Genomic DNA, 12,358 nt, shown 5'->3' on the forward strand with positions numbered 1-12,358 from the left:
GTGTGAACACTGTGGATAGTTGTGTTCATTATCTGCTAATAGTTTCGACTAATCGCCAAACAGTAGTGCAAGCGCCACGGGACCTGCTCACCACAGTGTAGTAATTAGACGGGCCGAAAACGGACAAGCAGTTTGCCTTGCTTGCTTGCATACGGTGCCGGAGAAGTACGTTAGTTTAGTAGTAGAGCTGGCCGACTGGTAAAAATGGATGCACAAACACACACACACACACACACACAGACACAGTGCTTATAGGAGTGCTGGGGTGGGACGTCGCTAGAGCATTGCACAGTCGTCACGGTTCGATGTTTGCCGATTGCTAATTAGAACTCCCGCCAGTGCGTTCGCAAACTGGCCAAAGCAACCGTGGCAATGACTGTTAGGACGTCCCGGCGTGCGCTATATCTGAGTAATCTGCGTTGTCGCTGCGTCCTGGTGCTGGCCCCGGCCCGCCTGCTCGTCGTCCCCTTGCGGCACCGCCATCCACCGGTCCAGGATGCGCGGGCGGAACAGATCGTTGAACGTGCTGCGGAACTGGCGGCTCATCGAGCAGTAGAGGATGAAGTTTATCGCCGAGTTGACCAACGCCAGCACGTCCATCACGTCACCTGAAACGGGATGCGGAATGAACTGTTACTGACACTGCAGCAAGTGAATTGTGCTTTATTTAATTTAGAATCGAGAGCATGTGAGGAGCATTAGACATAATCGTGCTGTATTCTCCTTCCACAGGTTAGTTTTATCGTTGTTTTAGTTGTTTCCCAACAATTGTTTGGTGGATTTTTGGTTTTTATTTTAAATTCAGCGCTCGAGTTATTGCGTGCTACCACATACTTTACATTGAATCGATCCCACGATTGTTGTAGTTTGTGTCCGGTTTATCTCCAATGGGGAGGGTGCTCATGATTTATTGGCTAAGATCCTTGTGAGCAGTGCATAGCAGTTACCCTCGATCCACTCTAGATTTGAACTACTATAGGGCATGCTATTAGGCCGTGCATTTTACAGCTTCAAAACGGTGAAGTGCACTCACGTAATAGGAGTAAATATGTGTATGGATTTGCGATCGTAATGTTTTACACCTAAAGGACTTAAGAGCGTTTATGAGCATCATGCCAACCTATCATAATGACTATAAAGATCACGTGTTAAAAGTGTCATAAAAATAAATATTCACCCTGCCGTCAAGAGAGAAACATAGTCGTGCAGTATTCGAAGACTATTTACCGTATTTTATAGTGTATAACGTCCCCCTGCTGGATTATTCAATATTAATACAATATCATTCGAAATCAGAGGACAACTTTTGAAGCTCATTTTTTTCGAAGCGTCACGTCGGTTCGTCGGTGCTTCTAGTACAAGCGAAAAAAGGCCATCAGTTTACTTTCGTGTTCTTGTCGTATTTTTGAGCAAGTTTAGTTTTTTACCTCATGCTTAAGGTGTTCCTATTTATCAATTTGAATATCCAAATTAAAAAAATAAACAGTGAGATCAATTGTTTCCTCACTTTTCATACCACTTTCCTTTCTCTTATTTGAAAGAATGAAGATTTTTTTGAATGAGTGTTTTGTGTATTGGTCAAGCTACCAGAAAGCCCGTTTGAGCAAAATTGTTCAGCCGTCCTCTCACAAAGTGAATATAAAAACATATTTGGTTGAAAAAAACAGGATATGAGACCACCTGGCCTACATATACTTTAATTCTAGATTACACCACCTGATCTCTTTAATGCACCTTCGGAAAAATAAAAACATTACCTTGTTTTGACATTTTTTCGAACAGATGCTCGAATTTAATTCTAGCCTTGAGGCTGAAATAATCTAGGCTGAAAAACACAGGCTAGTTTTGCGTGTGGTTTTGTATGGAGTGTTTACATGAAAACATGTCGTCAACTGTAAAACTCCAAATAAAAAAGCTGGCTAGTATCGTGAAACGGGAGGAGGCATTTAATCCGACGATAGGAAGTCTCAGTGCCCACCAGCTAACGAACGACAACGAGCTTCGGCTCGTCAACTTCGCCTCCTCCAAACACATGACCATCGGCAGCACCTTCTTCCAGCACGCACCTCGTTTCAGCTACACCTGGAGATCACCGCAGCAGACAATATTCCAGATCGACCACGTTCTCATCGATGGAAGGCACTTCTCGGATGTAATCGACGTAAGGACCTACAGAGGAGCAAACGTCAACACAGACCATTTCCTGGTTATGGTTAAATTACGCCAAAAACTATGCGTGGCTAATAAACTACGCTACCAGCCTACCCCAAGGATCAACACAGACCGGCTGAGGCAAGCTGATGTGGCGAGGGACTTCGCAATCGCGCTTGGGGAAGCGTTGCCGCAGGACGCCACTACCGAGGCGATGTCTCTCAATGACCACTGGCGTATGGTGGAGCAAGCCATCAGCAGCACGGCCGAGCGAACAATTGGCCGCGTGACCCGTAACCAGAGGAAGGAATGGTTTGATGATGAGTGCAGACGAGCACTATCCGAGAAGAACGCCGTGCGTACCCGCATGCTCCAGCGCGAGACCCGACAGAACGTGGAAGACTACAGACGATTGGAGGAGGCAGTAGACCCGGCTCTTCCAGGACAAGAAGCGCAGCTTCGAAGAGTCGGATGAGCAACTCATGCAGCAGCTATCCCAGTCGGGGGAAACACGCAAATTCTACAGGATGCTGAATGCGGCACGAAGCGGTTTTACTCCCATGACCGCCATTTGCCGCAACGAGGAGGGAAATATCCTGTCGGACGAGCGAGAGGTGATCGACAGGTGGAAGTGCTACTTTGACGGACACCTGAACGGAGCAGATACCGGAGCAGATGCAGGAAGCAGAGGAGAGCAGCCCTACGACAGCCAGCATGACGATGACGAAGTGCCATCTTTGGACGAAGTCATCGCTGACATCAAACGAGCTGAAGTGTAACAAGTCAGCTGGCAGCGATGGTCTAGTGGCCGAACTGTTCAAGATGGGTCCGGAACAATTTACTGAATGCATTTCAGTAATACACATTTTACTGAAAATCAGTAAAATCAGTGTCAAATTAGCCGTTTCACTGGATATCAGTAAAACAAATTACTGAAATTGCAGCAATTCATTCTGTCAAATCGACCTGTCAGTCAGAACATCAAAACAAAACAACGCGGTGTGCTCGTGCTCGTGATGTGTAAAAAGTTGATTTGGTAGGCGCTTACAGGCACCCCGATAAAAATTCAGATGATGTTTTGGCTTGCGGGGTTAATTTAAAAGAATTGGCAGCCGTGTTGGTGTGTATTATGTTGACTACAATTTGCGGTGCTTGCTAAAATTTCGTGGTGTATGTGAGCGCTTACTGACCCATCAACACTTGTTGTGACAAAATACAGTACAAAAACTGTATAAAACAACATGAAACATTTATGAATATGAACTGAGGGACTGGCAATCTCTGCGCATCAATAAGAAAAACACAATTTAAAAGAAATTTTTCTTCATTTTTTAATCGCTACTAACTACTGAAAAATCAGTAATATGAGAAAGGCTTTACTGCGAATGATTCAGTAAACATACGTTTTACTGAAAGGATTACATAAACTTCAGCTCAAAAAAATTCAATAAAATTTTAATGAAGTTCAGTAAAAAAAGTTTTCTGTGTACGATTGCGATTTCCTGCACACATACAAACATACCTCATTTGCGTACGTACTTCATTAGCTGGCTAGTTTAAATGTGAAATTTTCCAAACATACAACCTGTCCTATTCATTTAAACCCGTCCGACCCGTCGCTAGGCTCACGGCATCTGAACATTGATTTGCATATTTGAGGCAAAATATGCGGGAAAAGATGAATAGATAATGGGACAAAAATAGGTCTCCCAGTTGTTTCTTCGAAATCGTCCCGAAAATGGATTCTTCTAGGCCTAATTTCCAATTTATCATCCCGTTCAAGGTCAAACGTTGTTTCCATTCCATTGATTTATTCTTTGGCAGGTGGTAGGAAAGCTGAACGCTAGCTGATTTAGTACAGTGAATATTATCCAATTTTGATAATATGATGTAATGGTATCTCGACCATCATTACACCATGACGAGCAAACGGTGTAACAGAGCGTTACATTTTCGGTGGATGTTTCAAAATAGCAACACCCTTTAAGCATGCATCGTGCTGTTAAAAAAAACACCAACTGGATAGCTACAGAACTGCGTTCATTTCGTTTTGATTACTAAAGCAGCGCAAAAGCAGAGGCGTATTGCCGGCAGGGATTCCAGCCGGAATTGAAGTCGGACTGGAATGTGAACCGATTGCCTCACTCACCAACGTTCGATGATGCTTACACGAAATTCGAAAGGGCGTTTGTTTACCTAAATATGATACACACAGCTCGTACCAGTACGCAGCAACAACCGCCTTCCTCCCGCTCCCAGTATTTATGCATAAATCTTGCGCTAATCATTCGTTCGCTCATGAAAGTCCGTTCGCGTTTCGTTACCACCGTGCGCATCTCCCCATCTCCCCAATGCGTGCGGGAAATAACTCAAAAAATGATCAATCCCCATTTCGTGCCGTTGTTGCGGGTTCGAGCCGATGGTGTAACATGAAAATAATTGCCCAATATATCAACGTAAAACGTTTGTTGATTTGTTGAAACAAACACGGTACAAGGCCCGGAGCCGTCGCCAAACAACGGAGCGCCTCCCTGGACACGGTGTACACCAGAAGTGCACCAGAAGAAGCGAAAAAAGATGACTTAGCGAGACGTCCGCGTTCAATTCTACAGCTAATAAAAGGCTGCAGCCTAATGGGTTGCCGCGCTGACTAATGGCCGAGGTCGGGTGGGTCGTTTTGGTGTGCCATTTTGTTTCGCGGCGCTGTCAAACACCATCGAAAGTCCTCTGTTTCATGTCCGTGACGAATCCCGGGACGCGCATTCGAGATGTCGTCGAGACATTTCGGTGCGCTCTGTGACAAATAGTACGTCGTTTGCTTTTTCCTCCCTTCGATCTCTCCACCCTTTCCACTCTGCCCGACCCCCCGTCCCCCCATCTCCCTGAACATCAGATGGCCATCTCCTGAGGGGGTGACATTTCTCGCATCACTCTGCAATTGACGTGTAAAAGTGTCCCTTGGAGCTTTTGCCGGCAGGTGCACTCATCATGGGCCCGGGCCCGGTGCGACCATCGTGTACGTATCGTTAGGGAGGCAAACTTTCGACTCGCTTCCAATTCCTGGAAGTGGGTTTAGCAATCTGGGATATTGTTTTTGCCGTATTCGCCGCTACACACACACACACACAGCCCGTGCGAATAAACGAATGGATGGACATGAATTCTTTATTGGGTTGTTTCGTTTCCGAGGCGCACATTTGTCCCGCGAGCACTTACCGAGCTTGAGGTAGCAGTTGAAGAAAAAGTCCTTCTTCAGCACGGCGCTCAGCAAGCCAAGGATGCCCTGGGGGAACTCGGTGATGAGAAACAGTAGCAGCACCGCGAGCAGCATGCGCGTCGTCCGGTCCGTCTGCTTCTCCTTGTCCGTCTGCTTGCCGGCCTTTGCGTCCACCACCCGGCCGTCGACGATCTGCTTCAGGCCGGTGGCCGTGCCGGTCAGTTGGCTGCGGCGCTGCTTTGCCTCTAGCAGCGCACCGATCAACCGTAGGCTGAGGATGGTCAGCGCGATGCACGGTATCAGCTTGAACACGACGCTGTAGATCCAAAAGTTCACGTTCAGCAGGGCCGGATTATCGCGCACCAGCTGGGACGTACCGAGCCGGTACAGCGTCACGTTGCGGCCCTGCGAAACATTGCCGATGGCGTCCGGCGTGAGCGTGTTGCCGTCGCACCCGAGCAGCTCCACGTTCGACTGGATGCTGAAGGAGAGGTAGATCGGTACGGCCAGAAACGGGCATACGACGTACGAGCTGAAGATGGCGGCCAGCGTTTTGGACATGTCGCACCACTGGCGGTTGCGCTGCGGGTAGGCGACGGCAATGTAGCGCCAGATGGCCAGCGTCACCGTCAGCCAGATCGAGATCGTGTGGCAGATCTGGGCGAAGATCGAGTGAAACATGATGTACCAGGCCCAGCCGTACGTGAGCCGCTCCTCGCGCGACAGCCGCAGGTACGGGATGGAGTTGATTGCGTAGGGCATGTAGTCGAGCATGACGAGCAGATCGGCGATCGCCAGCCCGGTCAGGATGGCGTTGGTCGGCGATCGCATCTCGCGCCGCGTCAGCACCACAATGTTGAGCGTGTTGGCAATGCTGCCAAAGATGCACACCAGCAGGCAGACGATCCCGTGCGCTTTGGCGTAGCTGAAATGAGCGGAAGAGAAAGAGCGAAAAAAGACACATGCCAGATTATATATTGTTTGAGTAGCAGTCCGAAAAGACAATTCATAACGATATATTTATAACTGCTTCATCACACTCTGTTTCCACAGCTACATTGTTAACTGTGTTAAGGTAATGAAAACGTTCGTTAGCAAATGGAACTGGAAATGATGTACGCTTCCGCTTGAGATCATCTTGTCTGTAAAGCGGTTCGGCCAAACCATCGAAGTGTGGTAAATACAAGCGCAATATCGTAATGCATATTTGGCTCGCTTGTTGACATGTTTACACTGTACTGACACCTGAACGCGGTCAGACAAACAGAAATTTCATTAGGAGCACTACTCGCCTCGGTGCATTAGAAACAACTCACAGCAACGGGCAAACAGATACAGTTTGGTAAACATACCATGAATTTAGCTGCGGTGAGCTGTGCCACCAAAAGGTAGGGAGAGCAACGGCAGTACTTTGTAAGCCATCCCCTGCTGGAAAATGGTTTTCATCATTAATTGACAGGCACAGCTTTTCTTGTTGTGCTTTGTTTGTTTGAGAGCATGTCTGTAGTGTTCTTTGATATTGAAAAGGGATGCTTGACTCAGTCTTTGGGGTGAACATTTTTACTTGAAAAAAAAAAAATAATGACATGCTGTTAGTTGTCTTTAAACATCGTTCTTTAAATTTAATTTTCATGTCTTTAAAAATTTTAAGATAACGTTGTAGATATGGCTAATACGCTATAATACGTGCATGATGTATATAAAATTGTAATACTATAATTAAATGACCTAAAATACACAACAGTTTCTTAGCTTTGCATGAGCGCTGCCGAATCCAAAACAGTTACTTGAACCTCGTCCTAATGGAAAATAAACTGCCTACTTTGTTGTGTGCTACTAGATACAAGTATTTGCCAGGTGTATGTATATTTAAACACAAAAGCACGCTCGTTCATACGTAGCAAATTACGGGTGCGTTCAATTGTCAGTTCACTGTCGCATTAAGATGTATTACGGCTAACGAAAGAGGGCGGTCAATTCGGTGAACAAGAGACAGCACCAGCGTGTGGCGACGTTTTCTGCGAATATTGGTCAAATAATTGGCTTGACGTGTGCTAGCTAAACATGGTTCTTGGCTAAAATTGAAAACCATTTCGTTGCTGCTGTAAATTGCTTTCTTCAAAAGAAGTAACGTCTCAGTGAATACAGCTAATTTACTGCTGGATAATTCATGGCGTGCCAACATCAGCATGCCTTTTTGCTCTTGTTTGGCGGTGTAGACGAAAACGTTCACTAAATTATGCGTCGCTCGTTAGAAGTGACGTGTGCGCGGAGGCACTATGGAAACAAGAATTGCTTACGTAGCAGAAATGTTCGTTTGTGTTTATTGCGTTTGAGGTAGAGTGATATTGACTACATTGAACAACTGATTCGATCTCGATTCCAAATTCCAGCCGAAATGGTTTCACATAACATTTAAGAAAAATTGTGTGTTTTCAGTGTTGATGGACAAAGCCTAGTAATGTGGCCTTGGAAATAGTGTACGATACAATAAATATGTTCTTTTTAAAATGCTAATACCGTTCCTCCTAAATAAAAAATAAAAATGCTAAAATATACAATAAATATCATTTTTATGCCTAAACTGATATTAAGTGTTTAAAAACAAACACACATGTCTAAGATAAGAGAGATTACTTTTACAAAAAAGAAATAGAGCTAAATTTATTAAACTATAGCTTTATTAACATTAAAACACGTCAAACCTTTTTGATTACATTGGTATTCTACAATGGTCAATTTTTTTTTTAAATTTTTTAAAACTTTTCACAAAAACTTCAAATTAAATGAAATGCAATAGTTGAAGGCATCTTAAAAAAATCTTGATTTACCAAATTTGTATGCTTGTCGTTTGTAGAGACTAGAGAGCCTACCCAAGTGACATTTGTTCTAAATTTTTAACCATGATCTGCCTCGAATGGTGCTCGAGATACCAACAATTGTGGATTTGTGCGTAATAAATCTTATAGAAATCGTCAAAATTTCTTTTTTTCGTGCGAATGTCCTTGTCTATTGGATGATGATGGCGTCCAATTCGTTTTAGATTCAATTGCTTTAATATTTGACGGAAAAAGAGAGTACATTTTGTACGGCGTTATTTGGTGAAAATTCGGTTATTTTTGGTATAAAATAATTATACGATTAGTAATTAGAATTGGAAACGTTATTTCCCAAAGGTTAGAGAGGAAAGCAACGAAAAAGCCACATTACAGTCGATTTGAAAGGGCTTGTTCTAACAGTCCCTTAAACTAGTGCAGTTAAAGGGAAGTTTAAGGTGCCTGTTGGAACCTTACAACAGCATCATAGAAGGGTTCCAACGACCTGTCGACATTAGCGTTAGGAATTGTTTAGGAGAAAAAGGGATAGGAGAAAAGGGAGAAAAAGCTATGTGAAAAACGATAAAACAGTCTCGAAAGACAAAGTCTGGCATTATCGTAAACGAACCGGCGGAATAAAGAGACTATTTTTTTGGCAACAGCTAAAGTATAAAAAAAAACATTTAACGTGTTCGGCACTAAATTATTTTCCGCTTCGTTTTCTAACAGTGCCAGTTTAATGGAAATAGCTCGAATCCCCGATTGTAGAATTCGAAAATGTCGATTGGGTACTAGCAAAGCTTGTATCAATGGAGACGCCTGGTTGCTTATGCCCAATGGAGGCGCCTTTCCATTTTTCGTGTTCTTTTACCTTTTTTTGCTAGTTGGCATGGCAACCTGTTTCTGCGAACAAAAGCAATAATTGTCATTCCAGTTAATAATTGATTCTACAACGTGTGACACCAGGTGCAAGATACGCAACTTGACAGTTTCAACAAATGGAACACAATAGGGAAGACACGTGCTCATTTAATATTATCTTCTGTAGCTAACAAAAATAAAAACCTGTCCCATCAATATTTCATTTCTGTGACAGTCGTTACAAATAATAATGAAAATGTGTGCCTTGCAAAGCCTCTTCGCTCCGCTCGTCTCCACGAGGACTCGCTAAACCATGGCAAGACCACTAAATGACCCATCAACGAATTAATACGAACGTTCAATAGACTGCGCCGCATTTCGGGCAATAAATCATCCGTGGTAAGCTGCTTGAGCAGTGATTGCGGGCTAATAGAAATAAATGGAATAAACGAAGGTCATCTCGTCCCGGGCCCGTCACGAAAAAGGAATAAAAAAAAGCCACGTCCGTTTTAGACGACCGTGTGCCATATTGGTTGTGCCGCCACTTCCACCGCCCAGGCACAACGTAACCACTTGCTTACCTGGTGTGGAAATCATCCAGCGCCCTGCCGCAGTACAGCAGGTGTGCGGTTGTTGCGGTCGAGATGTTGGCCCCATCCTCATCGCCCGCCAGACTGTGCGGTCCATCGGTGACATTTATTACAAATTCTCCCAATTCCGTCGAGCTCATTGTGCTGTGTTTTGATTAATATTACGCTTGGGTTCGTCACACGACTTGCTGGCGGAACGTACACGCACGCACGCACACACTACAAAACACCCACAGACATACGCACCAACGCACACAGTTAGGCACACAGCTGTGCTCTCACTTTCGCCTCACGGTAGCATTTTGTTTGCTGGTGCAATGATGTAGCCACTCTACTGTAACGATATCTTATTTTGCTGGTGTCGATGTTGTCTTTTTTCTTCGCTGAATTTTTGCCTTTCCTTCCACACACAAACACTCTCTCACTCCCTTCTTACGCCAGCTTCACCGTTTGCATTGGGCCGGATGCCGGAGTGAGCGAAATAGAGGGAAGCAAAATAGAAAGCAGAACAGAAACGGCAGCCTTGAAAGCTGTCTGAAAGCTTCACACGGCTTTTTCCCACTCAAATCGTTCGCATGATTTCACCGCCACGCTTCCAATATTGGTTCCGGTCATGGATTATCGAGCCCGCGTTTGCTTGACCGAATCGGCGTAAGAAACCGTGTTTGAGGAATGCTGAACCATGATGGATTTACGTTCCTGCTGCACACATACGAACACTCGCACACCCCTACAAGCACGAGGAGAGTTTTTTGATCTTTGATTTAGTTGATAGTTGAACCAAGACGTACGGTCGGTGCGGAGAGCTTCCGGACCGTGGCCCTTTTGAATCGCTTTTATCACTTTCCACTAGCATTCGCAGGCGAAGGATTTCGTCGTACGTCGCACAATTTGGAGACCGTTTTTATCATTCACTCTGCACGGCTCTGCTTGAACATGGCATTTTCCGTCGCCACCGCTCGGCATCACGCCGTGCGCCGTGCCGTTACGTGCGGCTCCAAGCGGTCGGAGTACTCGGGGGACCTATTTCTTTCAACGGGAAAGTGGTAAAAAGGGCAAAATGGTGTGAAAAGAACGTGATGATGCTTTTAACAGAAAACGTAGCTTAGCACTCGCTGCCCTCCAATCATCGGGTGCGGGCTGTGTGTGTGTGTTTTTTTTCAGTGTGTCAAGGGGGGAAGTGAATTCGATGTAAATAGTCGTTGCCGATGCCGCTGTAAAGTGGGCTGATGTAAACAGGATTTCATTAAATCAAAATAGATACTCCAAGGAAAACGATGCAGGAAATGAAAATTAAACAATGTGATCCGTGCGCGTTGCAATCTTTTTTTTTGCGCTTGTTTGCAATTCCAGAAACTAACACAGATTCCTTGACGAGCAACACACCTACGGGGGAGGTTGTAGTCGTACGGATCGTACCCTTCGGAACGATGTGTGACGCATGAGAGTGATTCGATTTCCTTCCTCCTCCGAGCCGTCAGGTGAAGGAATCGGTAGAATCGTTCTTGTTAGTGGGTAGCCTGGGTGGGAACGATTTCGATCAACCGGAAGGTAGAAAAGATGGTAAATCAATTTTACATCACCCATGCAGGGCCCAAAGTTTGTTTATCTTCGACGAGTTTGCTGTGGACTGTGTGGAAGTCGGTCGAGCGCACTTCCTTCCACAAGCGGAAGGCAAACTGCGCTCGTGAAAGAAAGAAGGAAGGAAATGGTAATAATAATAACAACAGCATCTCAACGCCCAAAGAACACGTTCCGAAAACTTCGAACCGATCGCACCGAGAGCGGTCTAAGTCTTAAGGCGCTTTTTTTTCATGCCAACTTGTGCTGAGCGTTGTGGGAAGATGTGCTTTTTTCACCTTAATACGCTCGGATGAGGCAAACGTAGATGAAGCAAACGCGTCGCTTGATTATCGGTCGAAAGCAATCTTCTGTGCAAGGTGAATCAATTTTAATACCTAACGAACCCATCATATGCGGCGCTCGGATCCAGGTTGGCATCTCTCTATCAAATGTCAGCCGCCAAATGTCTTGTCGTACAGCAATGCGGAAGGAAAAAGGAAACCAGCACAAGACATGAATATGAAAATCCACCGGGTAAGAGGGAAAGAATAAGACACGAACGGTCAGCAGCTTGGACGGTTTTGTACAGGTTTGTTATACACCGGAAACAAATACACATTAATTCCGTTTACTTTTATGCGAAGAAATGCTCTGTACGAAATAAAGTATAAATTTTCTGTAAATTTACACATGCCAAAAAGTCAAGTTTATGATACACTCAGACATATTTATAAAACGTTTTTAAGATTTGAATTGAATAAATTTAATATTGTGCACAGTGTTACAATGGATTTCAGATCAAACCTTCTTTATAAAATTAATATATAAGACGTGTGGGCAGTGTGGTTTTGATCGAAAGCAATTTGATTGATGTTTGTGATTCAGAAAAAAATGCCCGTTGCTTAAATTTGATTGATAATGGCAGTCAAAAGACAGACCCGATAAGCCAGCGAAGGAGCTGATGGAGCCGCCCAGTGTTTTATAATATTTTATTTTTTTCGTACAAATAGAGCTTTTTGTGACGGCGTATGGAAATAGCTGATTTTGGAAGCAAGTTCGTACGTACAAAATATATCTTTATAATTGCTTAATAAATGCAGCAACAAAAATAGCACTTATCCTTAACAAGATTTTACATTCCTTGCATATATTATAATGAA

At 44.4% G+C, this 12,358-nt stretch overlaps 1 protein-coding gene across 4 annotated transcripts in view; it reads right to left on the minus strand.

Moving 5' to 3' along the window:
• Positions 1-12,358, minus strand: part of LOC120950663 (G-protein coupled receptor dmsr-1-like) — a 28,704-nt gene that overhangs the window by 756 nt on the left and 15,590 nt on the right. For 2 of the 4 annotated variants that reach the window (XM_040368887.2, XM_040368888.2), the window contains exons 2-4: positions 9,627-10,664; positions 5,368-6,293; positions 1-608 (exon numbers count right to left, since the gene is read on the minus strand). The exon at positions 1-608 is cut by the window's left edge and continues 756 nt beyond it. In XM_040368887.2, the coding sequence (XP_040224821.2) occupies positions 400-608; positions 5,368-6,293; positions 9,627-9,775 (1,284 nt within the window). In that variant the 5' untranslated portion in view covers positions 9,776-10,664 and the 3' untranslated portion in view covers positions 1-399. The remainder of the gene's footprint in view (positions 609-5,367; positions 6,294-9,626; positions 10,665-12,358) is intronic. The other 2 variants (XM_049605602.1, XM_049605601.1) reach the window with 1 other exon arrangement.

This window comes from Anopheles coluzzii, chromosome 2 (assembly GCF_943734685.1).
Source record: "Anopheles coluzzii chromosome 2, AcolN3, whole genome shotgun sequence".
Taxonomy (NCBI): Eukaryota; Metazoa; Arthropoda; class Insecta; order Diptera; family Culicidae; genus Anopheles; species Anopheles coluzzii.